The 20,863-nt window shown below is 45.4% G+C and overlaps 1 protein-coding gene across 3 annotated transcripts in view; it reads left to right on the top strand.

Annotated features, from left to right (window-relative positions):
- Positions 1-20,863, top strand: part of NSMAF (neutral sphingomyelinase activation associated factor) — a 60,541-nt gene that overhangs the window by 34,532 nt on the left and 5,146 nt on the right. Inside the window, exons 10-24 of one of the 3 annotated variants that reach the window (XM_082674628.1) lie at positions 1,812-1,941; positions 3,583-3,654; positions 5,360-5,468; positions 7,467-7,643; positions 8,679-8,758; positions 9,647-9,737; positions 9,836-9,899; positions 12,086-12,137; positions 12,236-12,356; positions 12,727-12,858; positions 13,592-13,634; positions 13,945-14,108; positions 15,538-15,646; positions 17,952-18,010; positions 20,153-20,220. In XM_082674628.1, the coding sequence (XP_082530754.1) occupies positions 1,812-1,941; positions 3,583-3,654; positions 5,360-5,468; positions 7,467-7,643; positions 8,679-8,758; positions 9,647-9,737; positions 9,836-9,899; positions 12,086-12,137; positions 12,236-12,356; positions 12,727-12,858; positions 13,592-13,634; positions 13,945-14,108; positions 15,538-15,646; positions 17,952-18,010; positions 20,153-20,220 (1,471 nt within the window). Of the gene's footprint in view, positions 1-1,811; positions 1,942-3,582; positions 3,655-5,359; positions 5,469-7,466; positions 7,644-8,678; positions 8,809-9,646; positions 9,738-9,835; positions 9,900-12,085; positions 12,138-12,235; positions 12,357-12,726; positions 12,859-13,591; positions 13,635-13,944; positions 14,109-15,537; positions 15,647-17,951; positions 18,011-20,152; positions 20,221-20,863 lie in introns of those variants that run through there. The other 2 variants (XM_082674629.1, XM_082674630.1) reach the window with 2 other exon arrangements.

Here is a 20,863-nt window from a genome sequence, read left to right on the forward strand (position 1 = left end):
CTGGGGGCTCCGTCAGTGTAATGAGTGGAGCTGGGTTAAATCCAGGTCCCCATGCCCAGTTCCACGGCGGGAGTGCGCAGAGCTGTCCTCAGCGGGACTTGGGGTCGGCCCTTGAAGGATTTGCAGACATCCTTGTGCTTCCCAGCTGAGCCTCCAGCTCTCCGCCCACGGAGCATCTGTGCCCTCCAGGCCCGACTCCTGCTGTCTGGCGTCTCCCTCATCCTGCAGCCCTCTCCCCCTGTGGAAGATTGCCCCTCCTCCTGCCACTCAACTGCTGATCCCTTCATTTAGGTTTCTCTGCACCTGAGCTTTCTGATGGGTTTCTAAACATAGCAAGGATTGTGTAGCTCATCTGGCAGGTTTTGTGGTTGGGATGAGAGCTGTGAGGTCTCCTTCACGTCCACACTGGAAGAGGAAGCCTGCTCCTGTGTGATTTTGTGTTTGTTTTTTTTAATACATTTATTTATTTTATTTATTTTTGGCTGCGTTGGGTCTTCGCTGCTGCATGCGGGCTTTCTCTAGTTGCGGCAAGTGGGGGCTACTCTTCGTTTTGGTGGTGGGCTTCTCACTGCAGTGGCTTCTCCTGTTGCGGAGCATGGCTCTAGGCGCGTGGGCTTCAGTAGTTGTGGCTCGTGGGCTCAGTAGTTGTGGCTCGTGGGCTGTAGGGCGCAGGCTCAGTAGTTGTGATGCATGGGCTTAGTTGCTCCATGGCATGTGGGGTCTTCCCGGACCAGGGCTCGAACCCGTGTCCCCTGCATTGGCAGGCGGATTCTTAACCACTGCGCCACTAGGGAAGCCCTGCTTTTGTTCTACTACTTACAGAGGAGACCTTTTTTTTTTTTTTTTTTTTTTTGACTGCGTTGGGTCTTCACTGCTGCACGCGGGCTTTCTCTAGTTGCGGCAAGTGGGGGCTACTCTTTGTTGTGGTGCATGGGCTTCTCATTGTGGTGGCTTCTCTTGTTGTGGAGCATAAGCTCTAGGCACGTGGGCTTCAGTAGTTGTGGCTTGTGGGCTCTAGAGCGCAGGCTCAGTAGCTGTGGCGCATGGGCTTAGTTGCTCCGCGGCATATGGGATCTTCCTGGACCAGGGATCGAACCTGTGTTCCCTGCATTGGCAGGTGGTTTCCCAACCACTGCACCACCAGGGAAGTCCCAGAGGAGACTTATTTTTAGCTCAGTTATTTAACTAAGTAATTGCCTAAACTCTTGATGATTTGGTTGTTTCCCTTCTGTTTCTTTTTAAATTAGTAAAGCAGAACGAAAATGGACATTTTGATGAGTTAACATAATTTAGGAGGGAGTGGTGATCACCTTTGACTGGTTTTACTGCAGTAGGTCCACAAAAGGCTATCCGTTGGAACTGACGTGCAAGTAAACTCATAGCCTTATAGAACGTGGTGTGCAGTAAGTGCTACCCATGCCAAAACAATTTCTATGACAATAAAATAGGTCTTAATGACACAAAAATAGAAAATTATGTTAATGTAAGAACAGTTTCAAGGCCGACTTATTTGGGGAGGAGTGAAGAGTACCAGTAACAGGGTTATTTGGTATTTTTTACTTGTCTGTCTTCTCTTCTTTGCTATGTAACCTCATCTGCTTTTAAAAAAATCAAGTATTCATTATACCATTGAAAAGAAAGTCAGTTTTATTTAGGCGACTGATTTATATCACCAGTTTTCTTGTATCAAATGCGGTGTTTAGACACCTGTTCTGCAGAGTCACTTTGTAGCTCCCTCAGATAAAGTTAAATCTAGAAAGTAGATCGATTTCTGATTTTTCTTGCTTTTGCTGGAAAAAACATATTCTCAGATTCCAAAGTGTTTCTGAAAAGCTGCACATGGAATGCAAAGCAGAAATGGTGACACCTCTGGTGACGAATCCTGGCCACGTGTGCATCACTGACACCAACCTGTATTTCCAGCCTCTCAATGGGTACCCGGTAAGTAGTCTGTAGGCCAGCGGAGGGCTCCTCTGGTGTTCCCGTTTGCGTCTTCAAGCTCTCTTTCCTGTGAACTTGACTTGACAGTTAGAGTGTTCTCACATTTTGGGGAGGGTCAGAGTTACCCCCGTCCCCATCCAGCATCTGGTATTTAACGGCTCCCCGTGGAATCCTGATGCACCCTCACCCGTGTTTCAGCTCTTGTGACTGACTTTCTGTTACTTTGGGGGAAAAGAAACCCTGCCCCTTCTGATTTTAGTAAAGGGTCATTAGAGGTTTATACCTTTCTACTCGGAAGCACTTCTGCAAGAGAGCAATGAAATATACTAAGGTTAAGAAGAGATGGATGCTTTCTGTGTGTTTGCTGATATGTCACCTAAGTTGTATTTCTCGTTCTCCCTTAATTACAAACCAAATCGGTAGATCTGCATCTGTCGCCTCTCCAGCCAGTGCAGAGCTGCGTGTGGCACTGCTGTCACTGGGCAGCTGCAGTTCTGCTGCTGTGATGCTGGAAACATCTTCTCTTGCACGATGACTTCAGGCTCACGAGGCCACACAGTAAAGATGAATTCAGATTTCTGCACTAAAACTTGTAAAGATTGGCGGCTTTATCTAGATACGGACCCTTTTCAGAGTGGTTTATTGAAAGAACAGAAACCCTAATACTCTGCGAGTGCAGTTGGACCGTTTAGCAGGTAGCTTCAAGAATAGCAGTGTTTTCTGCCATGGAAGAAATTCTCCAGGCTGGTCAGTCATTACACGTCACTGAAATGTGAACACTTTCCTAAGTGAAAGGTGATGCTATAACAGTTCTGTCCACCAGGTGGTAGGGCACACTCTCCGGGCCCTCCAGTGGACACAGTACACGTTGCTGACGGCATTCTTTGTGGCATCATCGATTGGCTGGACCAGCGCTGTTGCTGTGGCCTCGGTCAATACTTGAGCAACAATATCTGAGTATAAGCCACAGCTTCAGGGTCCCAGGTCTGGGCTGGGGGCCGTGGCCAGTCTGCAGGCAGCTTCCACGGCTACACACCCTGCGTCTGCAGGCTCTCCCTCCCTCTTACTTGGAGGGAGGAGGGTGGACCTGTCGCCTTTTAGCCGATCTCAGTACCTTTTGCGACCTTGTTGCTCTCTCGCTAGCATTTTAAGGCTCCAGAGAAGCGAGACAGTTTTCCTCCTTGTAAAGTTTAGAGGCCCTGCTTTATACTGTATCTGTTTATGAGCCTTATTACACTGTAGTTTAAGGAGCTACAAGACAGGATCCTAAAAAAAAAGCTGTATGTCAGTTCTGAGCAAACCGTAGGTCTATAAAAATAGGAGAATTCCTGAGAGGAGGTCTACACCAGTCCTTTAATATTTCTTACCCCTCAGCAACCCTGCAGAAACCTGAAAGCTAGACGCCTGCATATCATCCTGGGGGGTACCAGCGGGGGTGGGGTGGGTAGGGGGGCTGGTCCACGGTCACAAAGCTAGTGAAAAAGGCAGACAGGCGTGTAAAGTGAGGCACGCCCTGTTCTCAGAGCTCACTTTCCAGGTGTTCAGGTGTGACCCGTCAGGAAGTTAGGGTGGGACAGCTGAAGGGCAGCTTCTAGTTGTGTCAGAATCTTGACATTTGAGATTGTCTTTCTACTTTTGAAGAAACCCATGGTCCAGATAACACTCCACGACGTCCGCCGCATTTACAAGAGGAGACATGGCCTCATGCCTCTGGTGAGTTCGAGGGGAACATCCCCTCTAGAGGATGACTGTCTAATCTTCAGTTTGGCCAGTGGTTTACTGGCCTGCACCCACCTCGGGCTCGTCTGAAAGGCGCGGGTGTTTGTGTTGCGAGCAGAGGGGCCGTGAGGCCCGCCGCCCCTTCTTTTGGCTGCGCTGGAAGTTTATCAAGGAGCCACTCTTTCTGTGGGGGGAGGGCTGTTGGGAAAAAGGCTTTGGCTCCAAGAGCAGGGGGGCTCAAGTGCCCTTGAGTTTCTCCCTGCCTAGTTCTCAGGGTCCTCCCAGGCTTGTGTGGGGATGTGGGGATAATGGACGCAGAACCGGTCCAGTTACAGCAGCGAGGTCTCCAAGCAAAGTTTGGAAGCTGCGACGGCAGCTCTCAGTGGAACTGTAGTATCCTCATGGTTAACTTGTATGAATTCAGCCTTCAGGCTTGGTGAGAGGGAGAAATGGATAAAATAACCATTTCAGTCACCTAGGCGTCCCTCCCCGCCATTCTCCTGAATAAGCCCGTGTCCGCACTTCTGTGAGGCTCACACGCTTATTGTAGAAACCAGTCGCCACGGAAGGTGTGACTCCAAGGGGTTTTAGCTTGACATCGATATAAATCTATTTGTTCTCCTTCAGAGATTAACCAGTAAGTTGGTGGCATTACAAGAGCATTGTGGATATTTAAGCATCTCATCTTGGTGTTTTGTATTTATGAAATTTAACTGTTTTCCTGCCTATTTTACTTAAAAGGCAATTCTCCATTTCCAGTGCCAACAGAGGATTAGGGAAACAGATTCTATGAAAAATCTCCTCCTCCTTTGGGTATAGAGATGCAGTCAGAAAAAGAAGAAATTGGCATTGATTAAGTACCTTCTGCCTACTGGGCAATCTGTGTACAATATTCGTTTATCAGCGCCATCCCTGTGAGGTAGATGATACCCTACTTTACAAAGGAATCGAGACTCCAGGAGTTCACTCCCTCGGTTCCCTCACTAGTAGCGCTGGAAGCCTGTATCTGAACCTAGGACAGCGCTGCGCCTTCATCCTTTCTCTGTCTATTCCTGTCCCGTCTCGGCTTCACCCTCACAACATTCACGCAGCTCATAGTTTTCTTAAAATAATTGCATCCTACTAATTAAATGAGTTATTCGATTATCAGTTTAAGTTGACATAATTACGACTTAATTTGTAAAAGAAAGCTAAGCCTTTGTCTCTGAAGAAGATAGGTGAAGACATTGGATTAGCCAGTTTTGAATTTCAGCATAATAAACTCACAGATGCTGTCATCATAAAGATCCTCAAGGTCAAAGGGATTTTGTAAAGTTTAGCTGAGACACGTCTTGTCCTTATAAATCAAATTTATTGCTGGGGAATATGCATACAAGACCTACAAATAAAGAATGCAGGGGCTTCCCTGGTGGCGCAGTGGTTGAGAGTCCGCCTGCTGATGCAGGGGACGCGGGTTCGTGCCTTGGTCCGGGAAGATCCCACATGCCGCGGAGCGGCTGGGCCCGTGAGCCATGGCCGCTGAGCCTGCGCGTCCGGAGCCTGTGCTCCGCAACGGGAGGGGCCGCAGCAGTGAGAGGCCCGCGTACCGCAAAAAAAAAAAATAAAAAAAAAATGCAAGTGTTTAGTTGAAAGGCTTTTGTACTTGCGTCACTCACATTGAGATGCCGTTTGTTTTATTCTTCTCTTTCTGGACTTGTAGGGCTTGGAAGTGTTTTGCACAGAAGACGATCTGTGTTCCGACGTCTACCTGAAGTTCTATGAACGTCAAGACCGAGATGACCTCTATTTTTACATTGCTACATACCTAGGTTTGGTGCTCACTCTTCATTGTATCTGTTCATGTGAAGGTGGTTCAACTCCCGAGTAACTGGGATGGGAAGTGAGAGGAGAGCAATTCTGTATCTGGAATCACCTCTCTGTGGTTCTGCTTACTTCTTCTCATCAGTAACTATAGTTAGCAGAATGGCATACTGAAAATTAAGGGAAATATAAATGAAATTTGGTAATAGTTCAATCCTGTGTTTTACAAACTTTTGATAAATATATTTAAATGTTTTTTTGTATCTTAACAACCCCCAAGTTGAATGGATTTTATAAGAATCCACCTAATTATTTTTATGTCCAGTCCTGTCTTATGTTCGTTTATGAAAACCAGGACTCAGTTTCTTCATGTGAGACAGTTACCCAGTCATGTGTCTGTGATCATTAATTGTGGTCTTAATCTCAAAGCCGGAAAACGGTACAAAAGGAACACAGGAACCTTCTATGCTCGGTATGGAACCGTGGGACTCAGTTTGCTTACAACTAATATTTCCTCAATCTTCCATGGGAAATGTGAATTTTCCCACTTTTATCAGAGAGAACACCTGTATTTTTCTTTTCAAGCATAAACATATTAAGTTGTATGGTTGAATTAAATTATTCTTGTTTTCAAAATTGCCAGATGACTAGAATGGAATTTTAAAAAATCAATGTTGGGATTTTATTAATACCATCTTAGTTTGCTGTTCTCGTGTGCAGTGAAATCATTTATGAGATGTGTAGTGACTTACTCCCTTAGAAGTTTTCTCTCAAGGAGGAATAGTTTATTTTCAATAAAGAACATATTTTACAGTAGGTTTGAGTTCATTTTTTTTTTCTTCTCACACTAAGCTGTTCAGTTTAACTTAGGACTTAAGTATAGCTTTGGTATAAGTTTACTGTTATCTCCTGCCTCCTGATTTAATTTTTCTAACTATAACAAGATGACAACAAAAAACTCAACTTTCATGGTGAGTCCTAAAATCTCAAGTCAAAAAACTTGCCACGGCCTAAAAGGTCTGCTTCTGTGAAGCGTCTGTTCTCTCTGAGTTCATTCCTGAGATTGTTCAGACTTTCTCTGAGACGTTCTGAGAGCAGAAAGTCAGAGGATAAGTGTTTTGAGTTTTTAAGCCCTTTCCTGGTAGCTGATTAGAGAAGAAACTTGGCAAAGTATATAAGAATAAATATTGAATCAGCAAATGAGTTAGATAAGTTTGATGCAGCCAATACAAAGCTGAAAGCAGAATTTTCTAAACAAAATAGAACAGTTGACTCATTTTACAGGACAGTTATCACTGGTGCCACACCATCTGTGGTTCCGTCTTTCCTGAGGTTCTTTCTGGGGGCTCTTTCTGGTCCTTCTGCTTTGAGAATTCTGACAGATACTTGTTTTCTCCTTCAGCAGTTTCTATTCTTTTCCTGATTCCTCACTTGCATAAATAATACGTAGTCAGTGACAAATTAGCCGTAGTGTACCCCGCTTCCAAATCTGAAAGAAAACTAAAAGATTGTTTCGTTTTACTTTCATAAGAAATGGAGGAAATGAGTTTTACAGATGGTCATGGCTTCTTAAAGGCATTAAAACTCAAGCACGTTTGGAAGGATTCTTTGTTAGTACATATTGTTGTAGACTATATATAAATATTGCAAATGTTACATATATTACCATGTCATGTTTATGTATTTGCTCCATACTTTCATATTTGTTTTATATCATATATTTCATAGATGTGATATGTTTTATATCATATATTTAGTAGATATGTTTTATATCATACATTTAATAATTTCCCTCCTGGATCTTGGAGATGCTCGTTCATACCTGACAGAACAACTCTTCGGTAAAAGCAAACTGTAGCCTACTTTTCTTGTTTTAAAATGTACTTTTCAAAAATGGGTTGAAGGGTCTACACTGAAAGCCTCTAGCGCCTTCACATGCTGAGTGACCGCTGCCCACACACGCGGAGCTCAGTGTGACCCGGGCCTGCCCTCACCTGTCCCCCCAGAGCACCACGTGGCGGAGCGCACGGCCGAGGGCTACACGCTGCAGTGGCAGCGCGGGCTTCTGTCCAACTACCAGTACCTGCTGCACCTCAACACGCTGGCCGACCGCAGCTGCAACGACCTCTCCCAGTACCCCGTGTTCCCCTGGGTCGTCGGCGACTACAGCAGCTCCGAGCTGGGTGCGTGCCACAGAGCCAGGCTTTTAGAGCGAAGAACACCTTCCCTCTTAGAGCCACGTTGTGATTCGTGGACAGAGCAGAACCCGTTTGATTTTATTACTGACGATGGCCCGTCTCCATGCCACGATACTGGATGGGTGTCATGGGAATTACGTGTGTTCCGTATGTTTTCTCTACTGTCTCTGAATTTTTTTTAATTCTAAAAGTACTCACATACTTCTTGAAAGCCACACCCAGAAGACATGCATGGGATCTTCAGCCAGTGTTACCACTGCTACCAATAAGTACTGTGTTTTCAAATACTTAATTTTCACTTTGAAAATTGCGCCTCAGGTTACCGTATTATTTTTCAATTCACATGAAAACATGTGATTACCAAACATAATAGCTGTTCATTAAAGAACACTTAGAAAGTACTGAAACACTCAAAGAAGGAAATAAGGCTCATCAGTAATTACATTACCGAGAGAGAACCATTTTAACTTTGTGGTATATATACTTCTTTCTCTCTCTCAAATTATTTTACGAAAAATGTGATTGTACTGTAATTTTATTTTGTAATATCTTAAAATTAGATATTGTGAACACTGAATCACTTTTGACACTGATTGCACCCTTGTAGTTGAAAGAGGTAACAGATTTTCTAGCAATATAATTTATTTATCTGATAATATTCAGGTCCCCAGTTCTCAAATTATGCTGTTATCACAGAATAATACTATTCACTATAATTCAAACTTAAAAAGTAAATTTTGATAGAATAATGGCTTTTGAAATTTGTTTATTTTTCATTGTTGTTTTACTTGGAATATAGTTTTTTTGGTCAGTAGGTCTTCAGATTCTAACCTTTACAGCTATATTAATAATCATCAGAAATATTAATTCTAATGGATCTGTCTCAATTTTTAAAAAGCTATTTATTATTTGGAAATAAATGTGTGCATGTGAATTCATTCAGGGAGATAATGTTATTAAGGGTAAGCTTGTTTGCTTTATTTATTGTAAGTAATTTTTAAAAATTTATTTCCTTTATAGATCTGTCAAATCCAGGAACCTTCCGGGATCTCAGTAAGCCAGTAGGGGCCCTCAACAAGGAACGTCTGGAGAGGCTGCTGGTACGTGGACTCAGAGATTCCTGGTGTCTAAGCAACCCGGGAGCCTTGGCGTATGTTTTGTTTGATTGTTTTTGTCGGTTTTTTTAAATTTACTCTGTGGCCACACCACACAGCACGTGGGATCTTAGTTCCCTGACCAGGGATTGAACCCCCTTCCCCTGTGTTTTTATAGTACCTGAAACTCGTTTCTTCAAGACTTAGGGGAAGTATGTCTGGAGAGACCGAAGTTTCTGAGCGTACTCTCTCTCCCTCTGCCCTCTGCCCGCTGCCTTCCTTCCCCTGTGAACTTAGCGGCTCACCATCTGCATTTCTGCTTACAATTCAGGAGGTAGGAAGCTGAGCCGATCACAGGTTTACCCATTTATTTTCACGAAGGTGCTCTCTGGTGAACTGTACAAGAGATGCATAAAATGTCTTCTTTTCAGTCCTGCCCCGGCAGACATTGTTACCATGAGGCCAAGAACACCAAGATACTTGTTGCAAGAATGCTGTGTTTACTCAGATTTTCACCCCTCTTTTTTTTAAAGTTTTTATTTATTTATTTGCGGTACGCGGGCCTCTCACCATTGTGGCCTCTCCCATTGTGGAGCACAGGATCCGGATGCGCAGGCTCAGCGGCCATGGCTCATGGGCCCAGCCGCTCCGCGGCATGTGGGATCTTCCTGGACCGGGGCATGAACCCGTGTCCCCTGCATCGGCAGGGGGACTCTCAACCACTGCGCCACCAGGGAAGCCCCCCCCTTTTTTTATTTTCTCCTTTTCCTCTTTAGGAGAGAAATTAGGGGCTAGAATGTGTCCAGGCCACGATTTCCTTAGGCTTTTACTACTGGAGTCGGTTATTGTCTTCACAGCCAGCGCTCAGCAAGACTTTTTCTCTCTGTGTTGTAGACACGCTACCAGGAGATGCCGGAGCCCAAGTTCATGTACGGCAGCCACTACTCCTCCCCGGGCTACGTTCTGTTTTATCTGGTCAGGATTGGTAAGACTCCTCGCCGTCTCTCCCAGGGACATGTTATTTCACGTGGACTCTTCAGTGGTTTTGTGATCTTGCTTAACTCTGACTTTTTTCCCCTCTAGCACCAGAGTATATGCTGTGTCTGCAGAACGGAAGATTCGACAACGCAGACAGAATGTTCAACAGGTTCGGCATAAATGCCTCACTTAGCACTTTTTAAACTTTCTCATTATGCATATGCAATACGTTCTGTTCAAAAAACCAGATTTAAACAAAAATGGAAGGAAATGAAAAACACCACTACAGTAATTGTTGTATCTATTCCTCTCAGGCTTTGTGTAGTCGTGTGTGTGTGTAAATGTGAGAACATATTTTATTTTTTAACATCTTTTTTTTCTTTTTGATATTTGTTCAATTGTGTAAGTATTATATATATATTTTTAACATCTTTATTGGAGTATAATTGCTTTACAATGGTGTGTTAGTTCCTGCTGTATAACAAAGTGTATCAGCTATACGTATACATATATCCCCATATCCTCTCCCTCTTGCATCTCCTTCCCACCCTCCCTATCCCACCCCTTTAGGTGGTCACACAGCACCGAGCTGATCTCCCCGTGCTATGCGGCTGCTTCCCACTAGCTATCTATTTTACATTTGGTAGTGTATATATGTCCATGCCACTCTCTCACTTCGTCCCAGCTTACCCTTCTCCCTCCCCATGTCCTCAAGTCCGTTCTCTACATCTGCATCTTTATTCCTGTCCTGCTCCTAGGTTCTTCCTAACCATTTCTTTTTTTTTTAGATTCCATATATATGTGTTAGCATACGGTATTTGTTTTTCTCTTTCTGACTTACTTCACTCTGTATGACAGACTCTAGGTCCATCTACCTCACTACAAATAACTCAATTTTGTTCCTTTTTATGGCTGAGTAATATTCCATTGTATATATGTGCCACATCTTCTTTATCCATTCATCTGTTGATGGACACTTAGGTTGCTTCCATGTCCTGCCTATTGTAAATAGAGCTGCAATGAACATTTTGGTACATGACTCTTTTTGAATTATGGTTTTCTCAGGGTATATGCCCAGTAGTGGGATTGCTGGGTCGCATGCTAGTTCGATTTTTAGTTTTTTAAGGAACCTCCATACTGCTCTCCACAGTGGCTGTATCAATTTACATTCCCACCAACAGTGCAAGAGGGTTCCCTTTTCTCCACACCCTCTCCAGCATTTATTGTTTCTAGATTTTTTGATGATGGCCATTCTGACTGGTGTGAGGTGATACCTCTTTGTAGTTTTGATTTGCATTTCTCTAATGATTAGTGATGGAGAACATATTTTAAATACAGTATTGTTGTTCTGCCTTTTGTATTTTATAGCCTTTTGTTAGATCTTGAAGTTTTCCCTGTATTATTGGATGTTCTTCAAAACGGTGATTTTTTTTTAAATTAATGTATCACATCCTAACATATGCCATAATTTAACTATTTTAACTATTTCTCTATGGTTGGACACCTAGGCTGTTTCCAACATTTCATTATTCTAAATAATCTTGCTATGAATTGAATACAATCTCTGTGAGTGTTTAAATAATTTTTTTTATTATAAAGGTAATCTTTTCTTACCCCCCAAAATCAGAATATGAAGAAGAAAATAAATTTCATGTGGCACCTGACCACACTGAGATAACACTCATTGTTCATCTTTTGGTCTGTGTCTTTTTTTTTTTTTTTTTTTTTTTTTTTGCGGTACGCGGGCCTCTCACTGTTGTGGCCTCTCCCGTTGCGGAGCACAGGCTCTGGACCGCGCAGGCTCAGTGGCCATGGTTCACGGGCCTAGTTGCTCCGCGGCATGTGGGATCTTCCCGGACCGGGGCACGAACCCGTGTCCCCTGCATCGGCAGGCGGACTCTCAACCACTGCGCCACCAGGGAAGCCCTGGTCTGTGTCTTTACAGTCTTTCTCTAAGCTCTGCACATGGCTGTTTATAATCCCTTTTCGAAATGAGCCCTTAAAATAACTGCTGATGTTTCATGTTTAAGCACCTGCCCCGAGTGGCCCTTCGATGAGGCCATGTATGGGGGAGGTCCCTGGCCTGGGCTTGGGGACACCCCCCCAGGTCCCTATCCCGACTCCTTGCTCACTCCCTACGTGGGCCCGGAGTTTTCTGTGAATCCCCAGTATCCACGTGAGCTCCTCCGATGGGGTGGCTCATGGCTCATGTGAATACTGGGGATTGTGGATTAATGAGCGAGATGATGTAGTTTAGGTAAAGTGTAGAATAGCACCCAGGGGCCTAGAAAGTGCTGCTGTTGCTGTTTCCATTCCCTAGATTTAAAATCAGTTGAATTTTGTTTTCATATTTAGTATTGCAGAAACTTGGAAAAACTGTTTGGACGGTGCGACTGATTTTAAAGAGGTAAGCAGTTACCAAGCCAATGACTCACTGGGCTTGTGGTTTGTGACTGCTTTAAAAAATGTTTGTTACTGTTCTTTTTCTTCCCCTGAAACTTTCAGCTGATTCCGGAATTCTATGGTGATGATGTCAGCTTTTTAGTCAATAGCCTGAAGCTGGATTTGGGAAAGAGACAAGGAGGGCAGATGGTTGATGACGTAGAACTCCCCCCTTGGGCACGGAGTGAGTACCACCTTGGAAGTACTGAATTATAGAAATTCTCTACTTAGTCGTGCAATTTCAGTGTTACTATTTAGTGGCTTAGATTTTTCAAAATGACAGTATAATCCTCTACCTAAATGAGATGGTAACGTCTTATTCCAAATTGTAAGTATTCCATGAGTCTGTGATGTAAAACCATTATTATGCATACGAGAGAGCTAAGTGTTGTGAAAATGGTTTTTGCCTCTCCGCCCAACCCCCAGAATTTATATTTTATATGATTGGGGGGAGACTCATTAAGAAATACGTCCCTCGTGCCTGTCCCAGAAGCTCTGTCTGCATATGGATAGATGAAAGGAATGGGGTGTTTTGATCGAGTCTAACCTACTAGGTCCCGAGGACTTTCTCCAGAAGAGCAGAGACGCGCTGGAAAGCGATTACGTGTCAGAGCACCTTCACGAGTGGATCGATCTCGTGTTTGGCTACAAGCAGAAGGGAAGGGATGCTGTTGGAGCCCACAATGGTGTGTAACAGTCACTGAAACTCCGTTTAGCATTCGATGGAAACAAAAGCAACCCCCAAACTGAGCTCAGAGCAGCTTATTTCCTTAGCAGAAGCATCTTGTCTCAGCGGACGGTGCCTCCTGGCTCAGCGACCCCAGACTAGATAACTGAATGAAAGGCGGGAGAGAAAGTGCTTTTGTCTAAAAATACCCGCTTCGCCATGGTCCCAAGAGGTCTTTTGCTAGAGTCTTCTAATTTTAGCATGTACTCTCCATCCCGTTCCATCACTTTTACTAAAGCTCAGTCAGAGCAGGATGGAACGGTGGCCTTGGTTCCCACGAAGGCCCCAGAGTGTCTTTGTGACTGAGCGGAGGGAAGCCCGCGGTCGCCCTCTCCTGTTCGGGGCCGGTTCTTCCTCCGCCGGCTTCTCAGCGTTGGCGACGGGGATGGGTGTGGACCTGACCCCTCACGTGCCGCACAGGGTGCTTTGCGCTCTCCTGGGGAGAGGCCTGCTGACCGAGGAGCACCCTGAGGTAGCCCACCGTCCCACGGCCAGTTGGATCGCTGCTCAGAAAAGATAACAGTTCAGCTTGATACTTACCCAAGCTGGATATTATCAGGCTGTTGCGCAAAGTGAAAATCAGTTTCTTTGAATAAAAGTTTAAAGTTGTTGAGTTTTTAAAATAAACAGAGTGTATATTGTAACAAAATATAGTACATCTTTCAATAGTGTTTTACGTCTCTTTTTTTCAGTGTTTCATCCCCTGACCTACGAAGGAGGTGTCGACTTGAACAGGTATTTATGTGTCAGTAAGGAGTTTCTACATGAGTACAAATGACCTCTTTGTCTACATGATTAGTGCAGTTATTTGACGATATTAAGGTATGGAAGTGTTACAGTGAATTACGGCTTGCTTTCACCGCTGTGGAAATTACCGAGCTTCAGAAATTAAAGATGTGTGATACGGTCTAGACAGTCCCGGCATGTAGCGTCTATTACTGTTTGAGGGTTAATCTCTCTCCTGTTGAATGCACAAATTTCAAGTGATACAGATCAAGGAGCTTGCACCTAGAGGTCACCACATGGTTTGTGTTCTGTCCTAAAGCATTGAGGACCCTGATGAGAAGGTAGCCATGCTCACCCAGATCTTGGAGTTCGGGCAGACACCAAAGCAGCTCTTTGTGACACCGCATCCTCGAAGGATCACCCCAAAGTTTAAAAGCTTGGCCCAGCCCTCCAGTTACAATGCTTCCACGGCAGATACTCCAGGTAAATTTTGAAAAGAGAATAAACAATGTGAGCACCTTCTGTTTCTCTTTTCTGATTAAGACGTTTCTGAGGATTCTGGAGAGAAGACCAGTCATGAACCCTGGGCAGCTTAGAGATGATTCTGTCTTACTGTCTCACTGCATTTCTCCTGCAAACAAACAGATCTTTTCTGTTTTTTTAGTTGTTGCTTTGTTGTTGTGCTGTTGTTTTGTTTTAACTTTTGACCTTAAAGGAAATCAAATCACTTTCACTTTCTGGTAATTTAATGAGACTTGGCAGTAGTTTTCATTGTTGCTGTTATGTTCTTTCTTTTCTGAGGTTTGCCCAGCTGGTGTTTGATTCTTAGCCATTCTTGTGTTCTTGTTGATCCGCCCTGGCCGTGACTGCTGTAGCAGTCCCCGTCGCCCTGCTCGTTCCTGCTCTTTCCCAGGAACGACTTCCAGCGTCCTGACTCTCCTCTTCTACCCCGACACACAGATCTTGAATGCGGGGTGCTCTGTTTTCTTCATTTGATTCTGTTTCCTTATTCAGTCATTTGACAGACATTTACAGAGTGTCTATGCCAGATGCTGAAATGAACTTGACTGTGTCACATCTGGTATTTGGAAAGGGAGGAGAAGGTGCTCCCCTTCATCCAGTTTTCCACGTTTTACATTTCACATAAGACAGCCTCAGACCCCCAGGAGTCTGACACTGTATGGAACCTCGGGAGCAAAGTCGCTGGATTTCTCGTTTTCTCCCGCTCTGCGCTCCGTCCCAGGAGTGTCCAGGCTTCTCGGGCCACACAGCTGGGCCTCTCGCGGTCACGTGACCCAGGGCTGGCCGGCAGCGCGTCTCTGGGGTTAAGTCATGAAGACTGGAGATTATCTTGTGATGCCCTTAAACCCGTGCTCTGCTTAGTCACCAGGCCCATCCACGAGGATTATCTTAAAAGGGAAATTGTTCCAGCCTTTCTTAAAACAGAAGTGAAGGGACTGCTTAGCTAGTCCTGTCCAGGAGCGTGGTAGTAATTGGTTTCATCTCTTCTTCCTGTGTCTGGAAGCCAAAAGCAAACGGCAGTGTTCTTAGGGAACTGTCAGGTTTTTACAAAGATTGCTGACAAGGAAATGGTTACTCAGTGTCATGGTTCCTGAAGTTCCCAGTTTAGGGGCGGAGTGAAAACTCTGCAAACACTGATAGAAGTATACAAAGACCTGCAGTGTTCAAAGATACTTTTTAATCTTTCTCCAAATGATTGCTGTTTTATTTCGATGATGCACCTCATTCTTCTCCCTTGACTAACATGGACCTTTTGAAGCAGTTCTGTTTCGGTGGGCGTTTTGCTTTCTTGGTTATTTGATTTTAATAGAAAATCTTGTGCCTCTGACGCTTGTCGTCTCCGACACTGGTCAGAAATTTAGCTGACTGACTGAGCTGCAATTTAACGTAGTCTCTCCAGGTGAAGAGTCTTTTGAAGACCTGACCGAAGAAAGCAGAACGCTGGCCTGGAGTAACATCACGCGACTGCAGCTCCACGAGCAGCACAAAATCCACAAAGAGTAAGAACGTCTCGGCCGCGGCTTCGCACATGCCGGGGTCTTGGCCTGGGGGTCTTGATTGGTTTTAATCCCCCTAAACTGTCCATAGCAGTGAACAGCCACCAGGGGTCAGTGTGGCATGGGAAAGCTTGGCACAAAATGGGTGTGTGTCATTTCTGCTGTCGGTCATTCTAGAGCACGGGATGGGGTCTGCAGACAGCAGGCAGCCGTGTGCCTCTCAGAGAAGTACACGGCACCTCCAGTCCTTGATGGTGGGAACCTTCGGGGAGGAACAGGATATGTCTTACCCACGTGTTGCATTTACTGATATTGTCAGGGAAAATGTATCTTTTTTAAAACATGGTAACAGATGTGTGTGTTATACACACAGGGAACATTGCAAAGTTCATTGCAGCACTCTTTACAGTAGCTGGGACATGGAAGCAACCTAAGTGTCCATCGACAGATGAATGGATAAAGAAGATGTGGCACATATATACGATGGAATATTACTCAGCCATAAAAAGAAATGAAATTGAGTTATTTGTAGTGAGGTGGATGGACCTAGAGTCTGTCATACAGAGTGAAGTAAGTCAGAAAGAGAAAAACAAATACTGTATGCTAACACATATATATGGAATCTAAAAAAAAAAAAGTTCCGACGAACCTAGTTGCAGGGCAGGAATAAAGACTCAGACGTAGAAAATGGACTTGAGGACATGGGGTGGGAGGGCGAAGCTGGGGTGAAGTGAGAGTAACATCAATGTATATACACTACGGAATGTAAAATAGTTGGCTGGTGGGAAGCAGCAGCACAGCACAGGGAGATCAGCTCAGTGCTTTGCGATGACCTAGAGGGGTGGGGTAGGGAGGGTGGGAGGGAGGCTCGAGAGGGAGGGGATACGGGGTCATGTGTGTGCATATGGCTGATTCACTTTGCTGTACAACAGAAACTAACACAGTATTGTGAAGCAATTATACTCTAATAAAGATCTATTAAAAAAATTAACAAACCTTTTCTTCCCCAAAATCAGGCTTGCTGTTGGCCCTAGAGGGGTCATGAGTGTCCCTGGTCCCCTGTCTGCAGGGCTAGTGATGGACTTTGGTGGGAAGGCTGGGGAAGCACTGACCTTGCTGACCCATCCTGTTCCAGAAAAGAAAACTCAGGGCCAGGGACGAGGCCCATTGTTCTGCTCCAGGGCCACCGACGTCCTGTCTGACGTTTGATATCACGTACACTTGGTCATGGGTGGAACGGAACGGGCCGGTCCCCGTCCGATCGGTGGCTCCAAATCAGAGCACAGCCTCCTGCAAAGCAACCCAGAGTCCCACCTTACTCGTTATAACACGGCTTTCCTTTGTCACCTTCTCTAAACGGCACGTAGAAAGGGGCCTTGTCACCCGAGGCAGTGAAGACATGAGTGAACCTTTAAGAGGACGTGCCGGGACTGATACCAGTCAGGGTCCTTGGCCTCCTTAATCAATAGAAACTGATAAGAGGCCAGACAGGAGATTCAGGCAAGGCTTTATTGGGGCTCCTGCTGCCGCGGGGGGAGGGGAGTGAGAACAAACAGCAGGTGCCCTTGCTGGGCCCACGAGGCAGTGGCGAGCTGGTCTCCTCTTTGGGGTGAGGGCAGGGGTGTGTCCAGGGGTCGGCGGGAGCGGGGCTTAGGTGGCGTGCCCACCCCTTGGGTGGTGCTGTGTGCAGGGGGCTCGGGCAGTGCCCTGCTTTTGCTCCCAGCTCTTTAGAAGTGGCAGTTGGGTTTTTTGGTCTTTTTGTATTGCCCATAATTGCTGCCCATAATTTGCCCCAGCTGCGCACGCACGCAGTTATTTTCAGTTCCTTATAGTTTCACAGTTTCTTTGTGTATCTGTTGCCGGAGGAGACGTTCATCCGGGTGCAGGCACTGTGGCCAAGGGTCCCCGTCCCAGCCTGCCTCAGGACCAGACGGTGACATTGTCATTGGCCACATGCTAAGTGATGAAGCGAGTGCAGTGACTGCTCGGGGGGCGTCAGTGGTTTGGGTGGCGGTCACCTAGCATTACTGGTTATCTAGGGGGCAGACGTGGGCAGGCAGCCTTCGTGCAGGGCGGCCCGGGAGCTAAGGGTCGGGGTGTTTTCCAGCCGCAGGCGTTGTCAGGACAGAATTAGAAGTTGCCAAGCCATGACTTGCTAACGCCTGGTGGAAGGTGGGACAGGTCCCACAGAACGAGCTGTGACGAAAACGATGACAGACACTTGGGCTGAATTAAATCAAGGCCTTGAAGGAGACCGGTGTCCTAGCACGTGGTTGATGGTAATTTATGAAACCTTGTTTTCCAACAGGGCAGTCACTGGAATAGCAGTCTCTCGCAGTGGGTCGTCTGTCTTTACAACCTCACAAGGTAGGTTTTCCTACCTGAAAGGGGGGTTACCTGGAATCACAAATGTCCAAGTTTCCTGACTCGGTCCAGGACTGTACCTTCATGTGCTGCCTCTACGTAAAATAAATTTTGAGCAGTTGGTTTGTTGTGTATTGCGTAACATTCCACTGTGATTAGCCAAAAACAGTAATGAAAAATGCCTCCCTGTTGCTGATAAGGTTTCCCAGGATTTGGGGGGTGTGCTGGGACCTTTCCCGCCCTGAGGGCCGAGCCGCACACGGGGCGTCGCCAGCACAGGGCACACGTGCTGTCAGCTTTTCACGTTCGTCACTGGGTGTGTGCTTCTGGGTGTTGACTGGAGGATTTAGCTCGAAATCTAATTCACACATTGTTAATGTCTTACACGTTACCAAAGTCACGCAGAAGCCCTGCAGTGGCTGTTTGATGGGACTTGTAACTAGCTTGATGACACACTGGAACTTCACTGTTTTGATCCTACGAAAGGGCTAAGCGTCAAGCCTTCCTGGCCGTCTACACCATTAGTCATTGTTTATCTGGTCCCCGTCCCGTTTGAAGCGTGCTGACAGGCGCGCGGGGGGCAGCGGAGATGAGAAGCGAGTCGCTTAGCTGCCTGGTGGACAGAGTTCGTACCTGGCTGTGAGTGGCTGGCTACTGGCGCTTTGGTCGTCATTGTAGGAAATTCTGCTTTTCATCCATTAAGTTAAGGAAAGGTGCTGTCCAGCTGCACACCTCCGGGCAAATCAGAGTTACTGCTCTCAGATTCTGGGATCGTGGCTTCACATCCGTAGCGTCCTTCCTTTCGCTTTCAACTATGATCTCAGATTGCGTAAAACAGAGTTTTCCACAAAGCACAGAAAATGATCCCGCTGTGGACCAAAGTGGGTTCACGTGCGGCGTACACACGGGGCCACTCCAGGGTCACCGAGACGAAGACGCGGTGGCACGAGTGAGCAGTGGCGCTTTGCCAGGGTTCCTGCCGGCGCTACCCCCCGAGACGAGACCCTGACCTGTTAGCAAAGCCGGCATTCTTGGCTGGATTTGTCTGTCATGGTTGTTAAATCCCCCCGTTCCCTGTACTGGTCTGACCTTGTAAACCGTGAGTTTTACGAGCATCAGGGTTTAACCCTCTGAGGCTTAGTAAGCCTAGCACTTCTTTGTGAACTTGCCGAATAAGGGGGCGTGGGGGGTTCTTTTCAGTCAGAAGCTTTTGGTTTTTGTTTGTTTCTTCAGCGTTAATAACTCATGTTGCTGACCTATACGCATTTTTGTTTACACCTGCATTACTGACTCATGTATACCCTGACGACCACCCCAGAGTTACGGTTCTTCCTCAGAGGTGGTGTGTGTCCAGGCTTATGGGTGACCCCCCGGGTGACCCCATCACCTGGGGGACCAGCTCTCAGCAGCCTCTGATGTGATTACCTCTAGTACGAGAGGGAACCTCTGATTTTGAGAAAAGCAGCTTTACACACCAGGCTGGCTGACTGTTTTCTGTAGGACGCCCCAGTGCACGTCTGCGTGTTGGTGTTGGCAAAAATTAGGTGGAAATATTAGATTTTACTATACAGAAGACATTATTTGAAGCTCATCTGACCTTTTATTTATCATGCTGTATGTTTTCAAATTAGGAACCGTAATGTTACATATTGCAAATATGGGATGTTTGGAGCACATTGTAATTTGCAGTCTTGTCGCTTAAGAGGTTTACCTTGATGCACTTCTAAAAGCTTCTGTTCGGCAAGGAAATTAAGAGCTTGGACATTGTAATCTCTAGTTTATTATTATTTAGAAAGTTAGTGCTTCTCCTCCATGAATGGTCATACGCTACAAGGATATCACACCATAATTGGGCTATGTGAAAAAGAAAAACATTGCCCAAATCTTTTTGTTTTCTTTAATATTAAAATTGCTCTTTTCTTCCTCTTTAGCTTCTGTCAGTAATTAGGCTTAAATCTGCCTTCGGTCATGGCTTTAAGTTGACCTCCTAGTTGTGGAGCCGCAGATCATAGAATTCCACAGACCATAGCGTCCTCATCGGGGACATGACCCTCGGTCACCTCGCCTGTTACCTCTGCGTGTGCTGGTCACCTGTAAGGGTCAGGAAATCTTTCTTATATGTTTGCTTTGTCATTATTAAATTAGATTCCACCTTGAAGATGTTTTCCAAAGAATCCAAGATGCTACAAAGAAGTATATCATTTTCAAATATGGTGAGTTCATTTTAATTTCACATCAGTGTTACGGTGGAATTTCATGTAGCAGTTTGTTTTATATACACGCATATATGAGTTTGTTTCTTCCCAAACAATCGGGCTTATTTCTGTTCAGAATGCCTTAGATAGATTCCTTCTAAACTAGAAATTTTTTCAGGCTGCCTTTCTCATGTTATTGTGGTTTTATCTGTAACCTAAAAAGTAGAATTCTCCTTAGTAAATCTTGCCTTTTTTGGAACTGTCAGACTAAATGTCTGTGTGCTGCTTACATAACTTAATGCGTTTCTGAGTTGATAGGATACCTAATACTAGAAAATCAGTTCTTCTGAAAAAATACATTTTATTGTTAATGTAAAGCATCCGAAAGATTCTGAAATTCCCTAAAGACCTTTGGAAGCTTTCCTTCCCCACCTGAGTCTTGTAACCCAGAGCCGGTGTTCGGATTCTTGAGGACAGTCCCCACCTGCACCCCTCGCGACTCACTCTGAAGTGAGTAGGGGTCCCTCAGCCCAGGGCAGTGAGGACCGTCAGGCTAGGTCCTCGTGCACTCGACACCCTTTTGACTTTCCTACATTTGGGAAGAAACTAGGCACCTGGAATTAGCCAGATGAAAAGAAACTTCATGAATATGAGGAAGGCC

Source organism: Grampus griseus, assembly GCF_964374135.1.
Source record: "Grampus griseus genome assembly, chromosome: 17".
NCBI classification, from domain to species: domain Eukaryota; kingdom Metazoa; phylum Chordata; class Mammalia; order Artiodactyla; family Delphinidae; genus Grampus; species Grampus griseus.